Source organism: Aythya ferina (genome assembly GCF_964211825.1).
Source record: "Aythya ferina genome assembly, chromosome: 19".
Classification (NCBI taxonomy): Eukaryota; Metazoa; Chordata; class Aves; order Anseriformes; family Anatidae; genus Aythya; species Aythya ferina.
This window is the reverse complement of record NC_140309.1, coordinates 10882459-10902085: the sequence shown is the minus strand read 5'-3', so window position 1 is coordinate 10902085 and position 19627 is coordinate 10882459. Positions and strand designations below refer to the sequence as shown.

The following is a 19627-nucleotide window of genomic DNA, read 5'->3' as shown; positions in this document are numbered from 1 at the left end:
TGGAGCGATCTGAAAAAATCAGAGCTCAGGTTGCATACGTGTCAGCTTTTCCATTCCTGATACTGTTTCCTTCAGCTATTCTGCATTTATTTTTAAAAGGTCATTAAGCAAGATACAAAAGGTGAAGTGCAAAGTTACAGATTTATAACCTGCCCGAGCACTTGTTAGACAAAGGGTCAGTGCTGCCTCGAACACAAAAGCTGAGGTAAAGGAGGTGTCTGCTTTCTACCCTGAAACATCAAAACCCAGCTGTTAAAGGAAGCGAGACCAAGCCCAGCCATGAGTGAAATGTTAGGAGGGGATATTCACATCTGCATTCTATCCCTTACCCTCCTTTAATCAATTCCTGATATTTTTTATTAATTTATTTGAACCCTACCCCTCTTCACACTCAGCCTTTTGCTATATTGGCCTGCCTGTCATTCACATGAAAGAGGCTACTTTAAAATACAGCTAATGTTTTTTCCCCAGTTAAATGAAAATAGGTGAAACAACAAGTCAAGCTTCTTGTTCCTACAGATTCTGTGCTAAAAGCCAGTGATTCTTCAGGCCACTCTTAATTCTTACCACTTTAAACTGCTGCTTGTTTGCCTCATGGCTCACTGAGCAGTCAAAACTCTGGATTATGCTAAAAGCAGAATTTAATGACTTGGCTAACTGAGTCACTACTTGAAAATATCACATACCCTAAAGGTAATAGCATGATAGCTTGTATTTCACTCAGTCATTTAAAAATATGTAACTAGGGGGAAAGGTAAGAAGTTTAAGGACCCAGTGTGGCATCTTTGTTCACATCTCATGGTCAAATTGGTCCTCTGATATGCTGCCAACATTTTATCAAAAAGCTTCCACTGCAGTTCTCTTTGTTACAAGCACTGGGGCTGCCTAGGCTCAAAGAGGCCGTGGGCCCAACGGTTTATTCCCTTGTGTACGTCTTTTAAACAGGAACATTTTCATAATCAAAACCGAAGATAAAAAGGATAAAAAGGAAAGACCACATGGCAAGCAAACATTTCCAATTCACTTGCTCATGAGCAAGGTTGTAAACACGAGCATGCACTAACAGTCGATATGCATCACTCGGGCCTTCCTGTGTGGAATCCTTTCCTGTCCCTTGGACAGGCACACTCACGTAATGCGACTATTTTTGCTTAAAAAGTAGCCAAAGCAGTTTTATTACATATCAAAAGGAAAATGTAATCTAACAAAAATTCACCTAACTTTCTGTTCTGCTTGCTGGTGGATCTGAACGCAAAATAAAACACCCAGAATCCAGATGAAGGATTGGTTTAGATTGTGCCATAAACAGCTAAACATCAGAGCTTAAAACTCCAGGCAGTTCTACCCTTGTCAATTTGGAAATGCATTCAAATCATATGAAAATTCAGTCTGGAAGGGCTCTCGGAAGTCTCCGGCCCAGCACCCTGCTCAGAGCAGGCTCGGTGTGCGGTCAGACCGGGCTGCTGTGGGTTTGACCCAGGTGGGTGCTGAAACCTCCAGGGCTGGGGACTCACAGCCTGTCCCACGGCTGCGCTGCCTCCTGGGGAGCGAGCTTCTCCTTTCCTATCAGCTCAGCACCACTCTTACTGAAACCGGTCTGCGTGCTCCTGCCTCGCACCATTTCAGAGGCTGGCTCCATCTTTGCAATTAGTTCCTTCTACGTCTCCAAGTGGAAGGGGCTTGGGGGAAGCAGACACCGTACTGGAGACATCTGGATGTGTTCATCCACTGCCCGCTGCTGAACTCTTCCTCCTAACTCGGGCAAGACTTCATGACCAAATTCTGCATGCTTTTTTCTCCTCATAGTACACTTCTGTGTGGCACTGGCACCACGAGCAGCACGCGGGGGCAATTGTCAGACTGTCAGTCGAGCACTTTGGAGGAGGGATCTAACAATATAAGGGCCCGACTTCTGTAATCACATTGTTCCTTGCATTGTCTCAGTGCTCCAAACATTGTAACACAAACATAATTTGTAAGACTTTCTTAATTAGGCACTGGTGGTGCTGGATCCTATTTCTGGCTCTGAAGCAGCAGTTTTCCTTTGTTGTTATCCAGTTATCAACATGAACTCTCTACTTTTCCTGCAGCTTCTCATTGGGAGGCCAAGGTTTATTTATAATGTGTAAATATTTTCTCCATCAAAATGCCGCACTAAATGAAGAGATAATTTTTAATCTGCAAACCATCTCAGCCACTGTATGCAAAACATAGAGGGCCTAAATGAATACTGGGCTTCCTATAACAAATATCAGCAAATTTTAAACGAGTAAAATTACCTGGCCGAGCTTCTCTCTGATGTTGCCCAGTAAGACGAAGTCAAGCCTGTTGTTTCAAACTATTTCTACGATTCAAATATAGCCAGCACATAACCCACCACCTTTCCAATTTATTTGCCAGTTTAGTTCATTTCTTCTACCTTAGTTTGACCAACCTGCCCTCAGCTGGATGTCGTAAATACAACAAAAGTCACAGGATACTTGGAAGAACTAAAAAGGCACAGAAGAATAAGCTAGAAGGGAGCCTGGACTAGCAGACAAGATCAGAAAGTCTGACCTGGCTGTGACAGAATACTGACAAACCAAAGTAAAAAGAAAGTACTTCAGACAAGAACATCTTCATTTAACTTTTTATTAATACTTTTAAAATCAACTGTCTCTGGCAGTACTAGGCTATGCCTCAGCTCATTGCTGACGCAGCTTTGAGCAGAAGGCTCAATTAGATGTCCTGTCGAGGTTCTGGCCAACGTGAAACATTTATGATTCAATAGTTCTATGAAAAATAATAAAACACAGTTATTTCATTTGCATTAAGTCTACACTCACTGAAAACGTTCAAAGTGGCAATATGCAGAGCAGTTTGGCTCTGCTGTTTCTACAAACCAGAAAGCATCATCATCTCACATAAGAACTCTGTAAGCCATCTCCTTTGTACTTTGCACCCAATAAAAATCTGATGCTGAAAAATAATTTCAACAATACTAAGATAAATGACATTGCTTACTGAGTACAAGAAGTCCTGTATTTTCAGGGATCAAACGTTTAACAAAGGCTGCGAAGCATCTGCTGCTCTATTTATTTATTTATTGCTGGGCTGGAACTACCTGAGCTCTGACAAACAAAAGCAGTATGTGACCCATCTTAGGACATCAGTTTGCTCTGTAGTCCTGAATTTTAAATGAAGTGTGAGAAGTTAGAATGCAAGGTTCAGAAAGCCAGGTAAAGGTACATTCTCTCAGCTCTGTTTTTATGATTTTATACTGGCAACAGACACGAAGAGCTGGAACCACTGCGGTGATGCTTGCACCCACAGACTAGAAGAATATCAGAATCAGAGAGTTCTCAAGGACTGCTGTTGTGTCATGCACGGTGCTATTACTGGCAAAAAAACACACGCTGCTTCTTCAAACCATGTGAATGCCACTTGTTTGACCATAAATATTGACCATGAAGTAAGTAATAACTTCCATGGAAGTTTACGCAATGTTAATCAGACCGAAAAGGTGCAGCAGGGTGCCAGCTTCAAATACATCTAAAAACATTTAACTGTTAGGCCTCAGAGCCTACTGCTACTGTTTGGACAGACAAAACTAACTTGCAAAAACTAGGGTATTTGGGTGCCTCTATCTTACCCATCTGCTTTATTTAATTTCTTTGTGAGCTACTGAGACTCATGCAGAGATAAACTGTCAGCAAGAGCAGCACTTCTCGATTCTACAAGCATGCTCAGAAAATACAGATTTAAATTAAATCTCAAAGTATCCTTAATATTATTTCTAGTTTGTGGCTGATTTTGCTGACCAGCCCTTATCAAACATTGCTTTTAATTTTCAGTTACAGGAAATCTTTTACACATGAACAAGGAAGCTGGAGGCAGGTCCCAAACAAAAGGCGCGGTCTTCCAAGATTCTGTCAGGATTATTGTCATCAAACGATAAATCAGCAAGCATGGATGACTGCATTTTACTAACTTCTTGCTTCCATTTACTGGACCTAAGGGGAAAAAAGTATAACAAAAGCTGAAATTAATACATACGCTGATCCCGTGGGCGCTCAGCCAGCCGGGGGCAGCTGTGCCTGCAGGCCGTGCGCTTTCTCAGGACACTTCATGGCCCCAGCCTGCAGATAATGGACAAATGGTCTATACAGAGAAAATCAGTGACATAACCTCCTGTGCCAACCAAAGGGAGTGCAGGGACCAAGAGGATACGCTCCAGCCATAACTGGCAACTCCAGAACAGATGAAAGCAATTGAGTAAAGGTAAAAATTACTTTTGGAGTTGGGCTTTTAAGATCTAGGGGGAAGTGACAGTGGTCAGCTGCTTTTGGCAGCAGGGCATTCGCAGCATTTGGTACCTCCGTGCTTCCCGTCAGGTTGTCAGCTTGAGGGAAACAGTATTTGCATAAGAAGGTACTTCCCTTTCTGCTTCTTTCCCTCTCCCTTCCAGGAGAAAGACCAAACGCCCTTCAGCTCTTGGACTTGGCTCTTTGAAGAAAGGCTGTCTGCCTACCTTCAAGCCTAGGCCATGTATTTTTAGCTTGTCAGACACACATAGAGGGATCTGGGCAGAACTTCAGCACAGGTCACTTCACCACGGCAAGATGGGGTTTGGTGAATTCAGACTTCAAAATTGAATAGAGCTTTGTTACTGAAAATAGCACATCTGAACATCTTAGGTACCTAGATTATTTTTTCACTTTCAATACCTAAAAGCCTTAATAGGAGAAATTCACAACAGGAGCAACTAGAGATGCTATTCTTTGGTTCAAAGTAGTTTTTCAACATTGAAAACGCACAAATGACTCAAACATCACTGTGAATTTTTGCACTTGTGAAAAAGAGTTGTTATGAATGCACCAGAAATGTATTACTAGGCAGTAAGGACAAGTGCATTGAGCAAGTGTCATCATTTAATGCTCCAATTGCACCTGATAAATAACAGCAAGAGACTGCTTCATTTCCACTGAGACGCTAGCTTCTCAGGTACCATCCTCGGAAGATCCTCAGTGATACTGATGCACACTACTCCTTGGTTAAATATCCATTTAGCTCAAGGGCCATAAAATAAGAATAGTTCATTTCCAGCTAAACATGACCACAATATTGTTGGAAACATACAAAAAACAAACACACACCAAATGATATATGACTCCTGATAGGCCAGATTACTCTGGACTTTGGTCCAGTTGCCAGCTCAACCAGATTAACTTCCTTTTTGGAAAAAAACACATTATTTTAATTGCAGTATGTCTCATACTGCCAGTGTCTGCTCAGAGGAAATGTCTCAACATTATATATTGTCAAGAAAATACGTGAGCAAATGCTCATAGATGTGGAAGCAGTAGCTGGAACATAACAGTACGCCAAGACTGTACACCAAGTACTCAAAGCTCCTTGTTTCAGAGGCTCCGTTTCCAAGAGCAAAACCTGCATGTACAAAAGAGATCATTTCACTTCTGAAATGGATTGTTGTCTAAGAATAAATGTAATTGCTATTAAACTGCACTACTGAACAAGGGATTGAGCTGAGAAAATACAGAGCCTACCTTTTGGAAACAACAGAACAGTTTAGGATGGAAATACAGTTCAGGTATAATCTGCTTATCAGAGCTATTAGTTATGGTTTCAGGGTGTTTTTTGTTTGTTTGTTTGTTTTGAGAAATTCCACAAACCAAGGACTGCATCCACATCCATCTGAAGTTTTATTTCACTTCTAAAGTGAAATCCATCTACAAATTCATATCCAAACAACACCAGGATGAATTCTGACCTCTTATTCCTGTAAGTTTGTCTCAGCATTGTTATCTCTCCAGGTGATTAAACAAGACTTTTCCCTATGACTTTCCAGTTACTAATCTAAAGTCTTGCCTCATCTAAAAATGTACCAGTAGCACACATCTGAAAGGCAGTGGCATGCATTAAAATAATAACAGTAAACAAGATTCTAGAGGAAATCTAATATTCGACTGAGTAAAAAGACCGCTATTTTCTCAAATATTCTTCATCTTTTCTTTGTAAATCTCTGTTATGGATCTGACACATGAAAGAAGTGCTTCCTGCAGCAGCAGCACATCAAACAAGCCAGCTCCCTGGTAGAATTTACCACATTAAGATCATTTTGTATGCTGTGCATTTTTTCCCAAGGACTTTCTGCCATTAGCATTAACCTAGTAGTTAACTGGGATTCACGATGAAGTGCATGCTCCTAAAGAGCCATTCACTGCCTCTGTTTACCTGAAATTCCACTTTTTAGTACTACCTGAAGAAATAAGATGAGCTTCAGGATGGCTTCACGTTTTTTTCCCTTTATAAATTGTTTGGAAAAGAAGGCAACCTACTGAGCTAGTGGTGCATAACAGCAAACACACTTGCTAAGACCCGTAAAGAAAAGGAAAAGGTAACGGAAAACATCACCCTCTGTACTGACCACGTCCACAATACAGGGAGCTGGTACAATACCTGAAGCAAGGCCTACTTGTAACATTTGGAGGGAGCAGATCACCTCCTCTTTTCCAGACCAAGTTATTCTGTGATTTTACAGACGTAACAGGTTACAAAACAAAAGGAGAGGAAACTATGACTGCCTGTGCCGCAGCATGTGACTCTCTTCCTTTAGCTACAGGAAAGAATTTCCTTTGCTGCAGCTTCATTCTCCACCTAGGCAAACTAATATCTGAAGAACAAACACCTACACAGCACAGTACAAACCTGTTATTTCTTGGCCTGTTCTTATGAACTGTATTTTTTTTTTTTTTTAACTTGCTTCTTTCCTTTTGCTCGTATGTCTTTTGTACAAATTGTTTCCTTCTGCTTCTGTCTGATGGAAACAGGTACTCTGCTCAACCTGAAATGTCTATGATCAATTATACAAAAGTAATTAAATTAAGCACTAAGCAAGTAGGTACAAAGTTACTAAGCACCATTTACTTCAGGTTCTACCATAACATGAAGAGTTTTTTCAGAAATTGCTGGCTGGACAGGGCAGGCAGCGCTGCCACCCTGTGGTGCTGAGCACCACTGCATGGCCCCAATGCCAATTGAAGGAAAAATTCAGCATATGCCATTGAAAGCTGTGTCTCAACTTACTATCAAATTCGCAAGTGATAGAAATCCTTGCATAATTGTCTTATAATTCTATTCTTTCCGGAACGTTTTGAAGCAAAACCTTTATTTTATCTACTCTTTGTTAAAATCAAAAGGAGACATTACTGTATGAGACCCAGCAGATCCTTTACAGCTTGAGTTTTAATTGCCCAACTAAACCAACAAAAATAAAACAATATTAAAAAAGACTGATTTTCTTTTTTCTACTTTAATAACCTACACAGGGATTCTCAGGAGTAGGTAACTAGCATCTCCAGGTGCAGCCCCTGTGCTTTCAAGTCATCACTGATCTCATTTCAGGTCTACCAAAAATACAGCACAGAAAAATGAGGGAACCATTTCATTAAATGCAATTCAGTGTGCTGGTTCTTCAGACTTATTGCTAAGAAGGAGAGAGATGTCGCTCTCACTCTCTTTCTCTCATGTATACTGGCTCACATTTTAAATATGATTAAATGGACTAATTCTAAAAACCAATCAGAATGTCCTCAAAAGGAAAACTAAAATAAATTAAAATGTAGAAGTAACTGCAAAGATATTTCAGACCTGCTGAGAGCAATACTGGACAAATTGCGAAGACTTGCTGTATGCTTACACATTTCAACCTTCGGGATAGAAAAATACATTTAAGCTTAATGAAAACAGTACAGAAATTTCATAACAAAAAAATAGTAAAAAATTATCTGACAAGAAGTGACACTTTATCTGCATCCACAGTATTTAATTTGTTTGAATAATATAGTTACAGATAAACAGGTTCACTCCATATACAATTACCGATACCTTTTTTAATACAGCTCATATTCCAGTACATCAACACTATTTATTTACAAGGTATTTATGTACATTAACATCTTTCTAAAGTCAGTGCATTGTCAATAAGTTTTATACAATAATTTACAAAGTGAATATAGTTAATAGTTAACTTAATAAATTTACTACTAAATCATGAATTAATTTAATTTAAAAAATTAATTACAACCAATGTAACAAACACAAAAGATCAAATAACATTAGTAGATTGTGCTACCTGCTTAAATAAAACATTTTAAAGTAAAAATCAGATGAAAATCTTTCACTTTTCATGGAGTTTGCGCAGGGAGGAACAGACAAACGGGAACTGAAAAAAACCTTCTAACCTAGAAACTCACAATTTGCGCCTTTCTTCTGTCTCAGTGTTTAGACCACTTTAAAGATAAAAGGGTGTATGGGTGTCCTGGTTTCAGCTGGGACAGAGGTAATGTTCCTCCTAGTAGCTGGCGTGGTGCTGCAGTTTGGATTTAGGAGGAGAACAACCTGCTAACCCCACACGTTTAGGTGCTGCTGAGCAGTGCTTGCACAGGGCCAGGGACTCAGCTTCGTGCCTGGGGGTGCATGAGGAGCAGGGAGGGGACGCGGCCGGGGATCTCCCGTACCAGGAGTGTCCTGCAAACATAAAACTGGGGGGGGCTGGCCGGGGGGTGCAGCCACTGCTTGGGGATGGGAGGTGAGCAATCGCATCACGCGTCACTTGTTTTACAGTCTTTTTTCTATTATTACTATTGTTTTCCCTTCCTTTTCTGTCCTATTAAACTGTCTTTATCTCAACCCATGAGCTTTTACCTTTTTTATTTTATTTCCCTCAATTCCCACTCCCATCCCACTGTGGGGGGAGCGAGCAAACGGCTGCGTGGTGCTGAGCTGGCAGCTGGGTTAAACCATGGCCGTCCTTTTGGCACCCGACGTGGGGCATGAAGGGTTGAGGTAATGACAGAGCTGACCAGAGCACATTAAAACAAAATTGGTATAAGCGTTGTGTTAGTTTAACAGCTGCTGGTCACAATGTTGGAATTTTTGCTCTCAGAGCCGTGCTGTGTAACACCTCGCTTGCTGCCTACGCTCCCTGTCCCTAGGGAACATCCCTGGGGGCTGGTTTAAGGTTATCGCTTTGCTGTTCTGCGTAACAGTGGCTTAGGATGCGATAAAATTACTGGTTGTGAGATTAATCTGGTATTTGTACTCTACATTACCATCATCCTCATACTTCAGGAACCATCTCTCAGCAACTATAAATAATTATATTCTTTACCTTTTTTCCTAGAGAAACAATCTATGGGGGAGACAAGGGAGACACTTTCCCCACACTTCTTCCCCTTCCTTTTCTCCTTCACCTTCCCCTTTTCCTCCAGGCTAGTCACAATATCTCTTGAGAATTTTGAATAACCTTGGGATGTTCAAACCATCATGTTCCTATTGCTATGTCTCCTGAACACGTTTCTTGTTTTGTTCAAGGTTAAGCAGCTAGTTACGAATGCCACCCAGAGACAGCATAGTTAGGAGTGGCCGGCAGGTACGTGGGGCAGTGGGCACCTCCAGCGCTTTGGGACTTCACCCCTGAACAAGTGCAGAATCCTAAAAGCTAGGAAAATACTTGGAAAGAGCACGCTGTCACCTGGCGATTCCAGAGACACAGATTGCTGCCATGTGCTGGGACCTGGCCCGTGCCTACCGGGAGCCCTGTTCAACACGATTCAGCGCCCGCAAGGGGAAGGGAAGGTCTCCGGATCTGACAACAAAACGCCAAGCACTGCAGCTAATCCCACCCCACAACACGCACTGCAGCTGGAAACCGTGCCAGAATCAGCTGCTCCTCTTTTCAAGAAGCAGCAATGGACACAGGAGTTAGCTCGTTCAGCAAGAGAAGAAACTCCCACTAAGCAGCGAAAGAAGCGGACGAGGCAAACTACTCCGAAGCAGGGCTACCACAGGAACACGAGGAAGAGGCAGACCTCACAAACAAGGCAGCAGACACCCAATTCCTACCCCTGAGTCAGCTGCAACTACCTCCCAAAGGGTTTCAGCCATCATCCAGGCAAGCACATCAACACCTGGCTGCTCTGACACTGGGAGAGCAGGACCTGTAGCCTGCAATCAGAGGGCAGGGAAGCCACTCAGCTATTAGGAGTAAGCATTGCTCTGCTTAAGTGGGGGATATGGGGGGTACACACCACGTGTCCCCCTGGTTTTACCTGCACAACCACGGAGAGGACATGAGGAATTTGGATGGAAAATCTGCCTCGGCCCTAGAGGCTTGGGTATATGACTCGCAAAGAAGTGAGTGATGAATGCTCTGATCAGGACCGGAGGGGCCCTCGGGGAGAACGGCCCCACCTGGAGCCTCTGGCAGAAAGAGCCCAGGGAGACCCGAGGCCAAGCCCTAGGGTTTTGGAGTTGGGGATTCTGAGGCCCACTAAAGCTGAAAGAGCTACTGGCAGTGTATGAAGGGGTTCGAGCTGTGTCTGAAATGGCTGGTACTGAAACACGGCTCCTCCTGGCACAGCTCCTCCCCTTCCTTTTCTGTCCTATTAAACTGTCTTTATCTCAACCCATGAGCTTTTAACCATTTTTCAGATTCTCTCCCCCATCCCACTGTGGGGGGAGCGAGCAAAAGGCTGCATGGTGCTGAGTTGCCTGCGGGATCAAACCACATCAACGGGACAGGGAGCAACACCTCACAAGTAAGACAATACTTAGGTGGGAACTCATCTGCTGTCCTGACAGAGGCACAACCTCCAACAAAGACAGGGAAGTTCTTGCCAGAGTACAGACGGCAAGATCAGCTGATATAATTTTTTTTTTTAATGGAAATAAAACCCAGATCCTTCTGGAAATCATACAGTTACTGGTAGGCTTGGCATTCTTGTAAAACACATTAAAAAGAAGCCAAACATTTATCTCAGAGATCAATGACGTAAGTATCAATTGTTAGTGAAGCTACGAAATCTAAAGAATTTGGAAGATGACACATGGAATTAGTAAGCTTCTTAGACTCAGCTGAAGAACAAAAGGTGAAACATTTATCTTCATTCATATATGCAAACAATTTAACACTGAAAATGTTTAAAGAAATGCCTACTCAAAAAATAACCATCTCTTTCCCAGTCTCTGCTAAGACTTGCTCAGGCTTTCCTTCATGCAGTAAGCCCAGTGACTCCAAAGAGCATCTTGCAAGGGCACGGAAAGCATTTTTTTTTTAATTGCAAGTATAAGCATAACCTGTTACAAGAAAGAAAATTTGAAAGGCAACCAACGTTTGAAAAGAGAAACCCTATTAAATTAAGAAATCAATAAAAAAATAATACAAATCCATGAATGCTACGATAGCTACCTGACAACCACAGCTTCTTATTTGTTTGAAATACACAGTGGATAATTCACAGCCATTCACTCCAGAGCCCTTACAACAACAAAAACAAACTATGTTTTTGAATTTAATTATACGAATTTTTAAAAGTGCAAATTTAAAAGCAACACCAGTTATGAAACATAAGCTCAAGCATCTTTCCTTCCAAAAGCTGGGAACATTTTGTGCAATGTGCACATTTTAAGACACCATGCGTGTAATCACAGCTACTCTCTTCAACCTGAAGTTTCTTAATGAGGCATCTCAAAAGTTTAAGATAGCACACTTCAGGCAGAAAAGCCATTCCTGAAACTTGTTGATCTGCACAGCCAACACGTGGAGAAAACACAGTTATAATAAACCATTCAAGAGTAGAAATTAATCTCACCTCAAATTATAATTTGGTTGTGCTCCCAACATACAGAAAGAAAGCAACTGACACGTTAGTGGCGGCAAAACTGGAAACTTTTCCTACTCACGATGTTCATTCTTTAAATTTGTGCACTTTCCATTCTCTTACTTTCCCTGTTTTGCCAATAAAATGCAATAAAACTGCAGGAAAAAGGAGGTAGCAATATCATGTTGTCCAAAGACAACACTACATTTTTTTCCCCATTATCTTAAATCTAAAGAGAGCTTTAGGGGGTTGTTAGAATAGTTGGTAAACTCTACACTACTTTGTTTAGCTCTTATTTGGACTATTAAATTTACCTCTTATTTGGTCCTAGTTGGCTTTTCTCAAACCATTTTATTTAAAGGCCAAATGGCAGTCTCAGCCTGATGTCTAACATCAGAAATGTTTAGAGCATGTAGTGAGATAACAGAACAAAACAATACTATCTTTATATTAACTGCTATTTAATTAGGGTTTTCTTTTTGTGCTTTCAGACCACAGGGTACGATAACTACACTTAGCTTATCTGTTTCAATAACATTTTTGCCAAATGTAAGTTTCAGGGTGTTATCCCTCACATTCTCAAAACAGTCCATGGAAGATCATCTGCTTACTGTAAAACACAGTACTTCTTATAGTCTGACTCAAAGTCTTCATCCATGCTGCTTGTGTCTGCCATCTTTTTGCCATCAATCTTTGGCAGAAATTGTGCATAGTCTACCCCCTGCTGCTCATAGAAAAGAATGTAGGCAGAGTCGGTGTCGATTTCATCAGGATGCAATTCCTGGAAAAAAAAACACAACAGAAAAACACGTTCTGAAATAGGCAGTGGTACAATTGTGTTACTGTCACTGAACTCAAAATGTACGCAATTGCCCTAGAAACGGTATTTTTAAGTGGCTGTTTACAAGAAGGATCAAGTTTTCTGTCTTCCTTATTACATCTATCAGGTTCCATTATTTACTTGAAAAGTATGACATTTTAAAGTGTTAAATGCAAACACTTTGAAATATTGGAACTTAATTATTCAGTAATTGAATACAAAACAGCCAGTATCATGAAAAAATATTTTTGGACTTCCATTTTTAGTAACACTTCCATTTTGTACAAAACAAGCATCTTAACCACATTACAGCAGCTGATGAACAGATGTTAACTTGAAAAAAATCTCATGTACACTTTAGATTAAAAATGTAATATTTGTCTGAAATACTTTTGAAACGTTCATGATTTTTAAAAGAACGGTTCTCACAAAATGTAAGTTTCTTTGGCTCTAGGTACCCAAGGTAGTAATTATTTGATACAAAAACAAATGATTTACCTTACAGCTACTGTCGTTGTAGCAGTACCACTTGTTGTTTGGGTTTTTGGCATAAGTGACATAATGACCCCCTCCCATAATTCCTGAATGGCACTGAAGAAAATGAAAAAGAAAATTTTGGATCAAACATCAAAACTGAGAATTCACGGAGCAGTATAAGAAATTCATGATTTTTAACTGAGCGACAATGGTCTATGACAATCTATACATGCCGAAGATGCTTAAATGTTGCAGACTCTCTTAAACAAAACCTCTTTCCTCTGAAGTAACAGCACATTAAATATGCCAAAAACATCTCATGCATGCTGAGGTTGGCAGCTCAACATGCCCGATCCAAACGCAGCCTCCCTTTCACACCTCTTTCTGCCTTTTTCCTTTACCACCAAATTTTACTTAATTGTTTTCTAATCTCAGAAAAGCTAAAATGGTCACACAATCAATGTTGGTGCTAATTCTGACTGCGCTTCACTTTTTTCTTTCCTTTTAAAATACCTGGAGCTTGCTAAGCTTACATGCTCAAGAAGAAAAAACACACAGATACTTTTGAGCTGGATTTTAATTTTGAGTTTTATACTAAATTGACTTTGCTGACAGTGGCTCTACTTTGTTCTTTTTTTTTTTTGATAAATCTCTACTTTTTTAATGTAAACAATAAAAAAATTTAGTCAAATTAATGCCACACAAAGATAGTTTACTCGCATAAAAAGCCAACTTACCGAAATTGCATATAGATTGTAAATAGGGTTAACACAAACGTCTTCTCTTTGGTCATCTGTAATATCATCCTCGCTGTGGTTATCAATTTGACCGTTGATACTGCCATTACTATATGCATTCTGTTCACAAATATATCCATTGGCTAGAGTCATCTCATTGTCCTGAGCAGTATACAGTTCACTCTGGCTACCACCCAAAATCTGCCCTCTGGTAAGAGCATCACTTCGATCAGAAGTAAATTTCTGTTCCTGGTCAGTACCATTCTCTTTACTTGCATCCAAATTTTCTTTGCTACTCGATAGTTTGTTTTTACCCAGTTGTGGTAGCCGCAAACGCCCTTTGCCTCTTCCTAAAGTCCTTGGGCTACTATTTGGGCTACTGTTTTTACTTGAAGGACAGCTGGTTCCACTTTTCCTCCCCAAAGATGGAGATGCTAGAATAGAAAATATGTGGACTATTAAGGTAAGTAAATACATGGTCTAGAATTTTTATTAAAAATTTTTGTTGAAAATTCCTCAGTCTTAATCCAGACCACTACCCTGAAGTAGACAGTCCCAATATTTGTTGTCGCTAATTTTTTAATTATTATTGCTTTTTTAAGTGGTGGAGTTTCACTAAGCTTTCCAGAGCAAACAACAACAGAAATGATCATTTCAGAGTAAGTGCAGAGCTTTGGCAAACAAGCAAACAAAAAAAGTCATAAAACTAATTTTTTTTTTTCCCCAAGTAGCAGCATTTACTGGAATCTTCCCTAATTATTACCTACCTTTGATATTATTCAAGACATTAGTAGTGTTAAGGGACGATGGACTTCTGTTCAGTGCATCTCCTTCTGCTGTGTAAGTAATCTGCAGATCTACTTTTTTAGACTCCCCTTGGAGAGGGGTCCGTGGTTCAGGAAGGTCATCAAGTTGAGGAGTTAACTGCTTTCTTTGAAAATGACTTGGATCCCTTTGTACCAAAAAGGCACTTGGGTCAAAATTTTCTCGGGGAAACTTAACAATTTTCTGAGATTTTATCCAGCGGCCATTTACAAACTGAAATCTTTTCAGGTGAATGATCTAAAGACAAACATGTTAGAGAAAAATAAAGAATTATATCACAGTGAGTAGATTTAACTGTTAAAATATTTTTTTTCCTGAAGCATACACATTTTATCACATATTAATAAAAGGAGTAACCACATCGTATGTGACAATTTGGATTGTAGGATCAAGCTGGTAAAATATGAAACTAATGTTTTCATGGGGAAATGATGGAAAAGTTTGCTTCACTTCAGTGATCCATATTGTAGTGTTCTGAATAACCTACCAAGTTTCAAACCCAACAACAGCAGGTGTTACACAACTAGACAAAAGATCACATTGCCAGAAACACTGCCAAAGTGTGAACTCTGTCAGAACAGACAAAACCGAATGCAAAATGCCTCTTTTGCTGTATTAGCTAAAAAGATAAAAAAAAAAAAAAAAAAAAAAAAAAAAAAGCTTTTGAGGTTTGCTATTTTCTTGCAGTACAGAAATGCATGATGTGAACTAAGTCAATGCCCCTCCTGAGACTGTGAACAAAAGCAAATCTTATTCAGAACACGAAGAGGTAGTTAGCAATTCGAATTTGTAACCAATGCAGCTTGATTCTGCTGCTGTAGAGGAGTCAAAACAATATCATACCAAAATAGGAGGAAGCCTCCAAAGATCTAGTTTTTTTGTAGCCAGGCAATGGGTCTTGCATTTGGAACAGTAGTACATCTCATCCTCCCCCAGTTCTTCCTCACTGGTGAAGGCTCGAAGACAGCTATCCAGATTGATGGGCTCTGCTTGAGCTCGTCGGCTTTGTTCAACACTTTCATGTTCTTCTACAATCTGAAGTGAGATAGAACTGTTTCTGACTTGGAAACATACAAACTGCTCAGAGGAAGACTGTTCACAGTATTGTACAAATAACATCATATAGTTATATTTAGGATTAAGCTAAATGCACTAAGTTTTAGCAGATTTTTTTCAGTTATGAAGAGGGAGACATACAAATAACGCAGTCCTTATTCTTGGGTTTTGTTTACAGAATCATCCATGAAGCACAAGGTTATAGATTCTGCTCGTAAATCTGAATAGCTATTCCAGTTGAACTCGGCCATGTATTTACCTTTAGATCTGTTTTGTAGACTCAATGAATCAAATGGATTTACTCATATGGATAACTGTTTATGGCACTGGCATCCTTAGAAAATCTATCAAATTAACATATTTTGTAAAATATTGTGGCTAGAACCAACACAACGGGCAATAAATACACTGCTGTGGCTTTTTAAAAGCTTCCCATGCACATTATCGCTACGTAAGAGGTGTAACATTAAGAAACTAATTTATTCACAGAATATACTGTTCTACGATTACTGCTTTTAGTTTAACAGAAAATTGATACAGTAAGAATCAAATGCCTAATGAAAAAGAAAAAGGAGTGCCTTCGTAATTTAGTCTTAGTGAAAAAGGTTGTACTCCAGAACTATTAACAAACAATGAAGGGTTTGTGTAGCAATTTTACCCGTTCCTGTGATGTCTGGTAGCGTAGATGGAGTGCTGTTGGATCCCAGTCTACAGCAATGTAAGCGTTACCAACAGAAGCTCTGTCCTCTGTGCACTCAATTTTACAGCCACGGCAAAATCTAAGACAAAAAGTTAGATGCAGTAAGTGAACTGTCCAAACCCTTTTTGGCTTTACCTTACTTCACGCTTTGGAAAAATTCCAAGCGCACTCTTAGGGTCCACTTTAGTTCTTACTCTCCAAATGGCAGAGAAACTAGTGAGGAGAGATGACCTACATCTAAAAATGTTTAGTTTTGTATGAAATCCCCACAAATCATCCAAATATGTACATGTACGTGCCTGCATGTAGGCACATATGCACACAGAAAATTGTAAGGGGTTAAGAGTTTTTTTGATAATCTCCTGTCTATCTCCTAATTTAAGGTTTCTGTCAGCGGGGCTTTCAGCTCTCCAAGTCATAAAAGCTATTCTGCAGTGAAAGTCTGCCATGTGAGGGTTTTGGTTAAATTAGATTCTAGATCCTTATTGATATTACCTCTGAAGTCTGAAACGTATCAAAAACCCATTACCATAAATTACATTTCTGCTGAAGTGATTCCTTTCCTTAAATCTAAAAAGGACAATTTACCTGTACCATGGACACCAAGCACAAGAATTTCCATCCTTCTGAACTACTCTTAGAGTGAATGGATACTGATATCCCATGCTATCATCACTGAAACAGAAGAAAACACAACATGAAACAGGTATTCATTCAGACTGCCAATTAATTTTCACCTTCCTTCACTCTGTTTGCTAAAACACCTAAAAAATCCAAATGATAATGAATATTAAGCATAAGATATTGAAATAAGACCTGCCTTTATGTCACCTAAATTCCAAGTACACATATCATAGCATTAGCTTTAAGTCTACTCATCAGGATCACCACTGAGCTATTAAAAAAAAAAAAAGGATATTTAAAGCTTTAGCAGGCACAGTCACACATTTTCATACTACCATCAGTACTACTTCATTTTATTAGCACACTAATATGACTGCAGAGGAATAGAAATGGAAATCCATTAAACAACTGCAGTTCCTCCTGCTTTGGAAATGAACTTTTTCATATAACCTTCTGAAAACTAAAATAATGGAAACACGTATAGTATCTGACCCTTGCCTCATGCCTTCTGAAGGCGTTCAAAAAATTGCCACATGCAGTGGCAATTACAGAAAATGAACAGTAATGCACTCACTGATTTTGAAAGAAACAGGACAACATCCTACCCTGTATCTCTTTTCTAGCCCAGTTAACTTGGACACAGGCTCGCTGGTTTAAATTGACTACATAAAATCAGTTAGTCTAGAGTCACGCTCACAGCTACTAATAATTGTCAAAATTCCCTGGCATACTGATGAATGAACAATGTAGTAATTCATTGTTAAATACATGAAATGTTATCATAGGACAGACTGTTCAATTATTTTTCCATTTGACGGATATAATGAGTTATCAATCAATGCATGAGAATGAGCCAATTAATTTGGGTAAAACCTATCTTTAAGCGCACCTGGAAGGAATACTATATTTAACTATACTAAAAGGCATTAAAAGGTATTTTTAATTATTGTCATTATAAAATTTTAGGACTCTAAAGTCACTTCTTAGAAAAAGAACCCACTAGATTGAATCTGCAGACAGAAAGCATTTGAGGAAAAACCGCACAAAATTGTTCCTAAAATTGTTGACATTTAAAAGCATATCTCCATTCAATAGAGCTATTATGAAAAGTTAAAATCAATGAAGTAATGAGTACTTTTAAAATTCTGTAAACAAGTCTAAGCTATTGTATTATGTAGTTCAAATCAACGGTTGGCCTGCCAAACTCACCAGTCTTGTGCATGATTACTAGCTTCCTGAGGTGGGAGAGGGCTAGCCAGCCTGGAAACCTGGATCCATACTGCATCATACAGGTCTTTTTTCCGTGTATGAACTGTACAAGGAACAATCAGTGGCATTCCAAAGAGGCTGGGGCGATTCTTCTGAGATGAAAGAAAATACAGTTCTGTCCGCATCTGCGAGTGTGAAATAAAAGAATGACTCAGATGCAAGTATGAATTAATTCACATTACCATAATTACTCGGATGCTGACCTTGGTTTATATTCTAGGTTTCAACAATTAAAACAAAAATTAATTCTATTCAAAGTATTTTATTTCAACATTTTTTTGATATAAAAAGCAGTAAAGTTTGATAACTGATTTGAAACTACCTGAAAACTTTCTTTTTGTATTTTCTGATATCACAGCAATGTTGTTTAAGCCCTAGACCATATCAGCATAAATCTATTTCAACCATGTTCAATTTTTTGTATTTCATGATGGATATTTCTTACTTTTCCCACCAAATGGTAATGTTGTATTGCAGAAAGGCACCTAGTGATGTTACTACCTGTCCCCAAATGACCTCTATGCTTGGCAAGCTTACATTCTCTCCAGAAGGAAAACCTTCACATTTAAGGAGGCACTGCAGACTTGTACACAACTTACTCCAAGCAGACAAATTGGTCTTGTGCTACATCTCTCATTTATAAGTAAGATTTAACACAGTGACTGAATGACACTTAGGTACAGTAAACCAATACTGCCTTGCAAAAGTTTATTACAAATGAGCCTTTCCATCAATAAGCTTTTTGACAATGACAAGCACGGATTGCTGGAATTGCTTCCACACAACTCCTACTGTGAGCTGTAGAACTAGCAGACTGTAACAGCCCACAAGTATTGTACCGATCACATATGAAATTCTACCGAACTTGAATCAAGATGGCAATGATAGAGGTGGTTAATGGCCACGATATGAGAGAATAAAGCAAAGCAGCCTCATACCAACACCCAGTGAAGAGGGAACTTAAAGAGCCTCCCAGCCCACATCCCCTAGGTTCTAAATGTCAGCAGAGTCTGAAGTCAGGAGACAGTGCACACTGAACACATGGCTATTTGAGGTGTTCAGTCACTCAACGTTGACATTTAGAGTGCAACACAACTACAGGTGCTTTTATGAAGAGCAGTTCATGCTAACAGAACGATCCACTAATGTACTATCTATCTTTACTCTGGTTCTGTGTAAGAAATGATGCTGTTCCACAGGCTGGGGAAGAAACGCATTTCAAGTAGTTCCTCTAATTAGATTTTTTTTTTCTGCTCAAAGAATCCTGGAACATTTAATCAGGGAGCTAGTGAGTGCCCAAGCATGCATCTCAGCATTAAAGGACTGGGAAGCATGCCAATACTAAGGAAAGAAAAATATACCAACGTTAGACACTATAATTTAAATCTACATGAGCTGTGTGTCCGTATAACTTGGTGCATACATAATAGTGAAACATATTCATGTTCCCTCATAA

The 19627-nt window shown here is 39.5% G+C and overlaps 1 protein-coding gene across 4 annotated transcripts in view; it reads right to left on the bottom strand.

The window, feature by feature from the left end:
* Window positions 1–7798: 7798 nt before the first annotated feature.
* USP32 (ubiquitin specific peptidase 32) overlaps window positions 7799–19627 on the bottom strand; it is a 76464-nt gene continuing 64635 nt past the window's right edge. For all 4 annotated transcript variants that reach the window (XM_084493585.1, XM_084493586.1, XM_084493587.1 and 1 more), the window contains exons 27-34: window positions 18112–18296; window positions 16867–16953; window positions 16237–16357; window positions 15366–15557; window positions 14465–14759; window positions 13698–14131; window positions 12982–13074; window positions 7799–12444 (exon numbers count right to left, since the gene is read on the bottom strand). In XM_084493585.1, the coding sequence (XP_084349711.1) occupies window positions 12271–12444; window positions 12982–13074; window positions 13698–14131; window positions 14465–14759; window positions 15366–15557; window positions 16237–16357; window positions 16867–16953; window positions 18112–18296 (1581 nt within the window). In that variant the 3' untranslated portion in view covers window positions 7799–12270. The remainder of the gene's footprint in view (window positions 12445–12981; window positions 13075–13697; window positions 14132–14464; window positions 14760–15365; window positions 15558–16236; window positions 16358–16866; window positions 16954–18111; window positions 18297–19627) is intronic.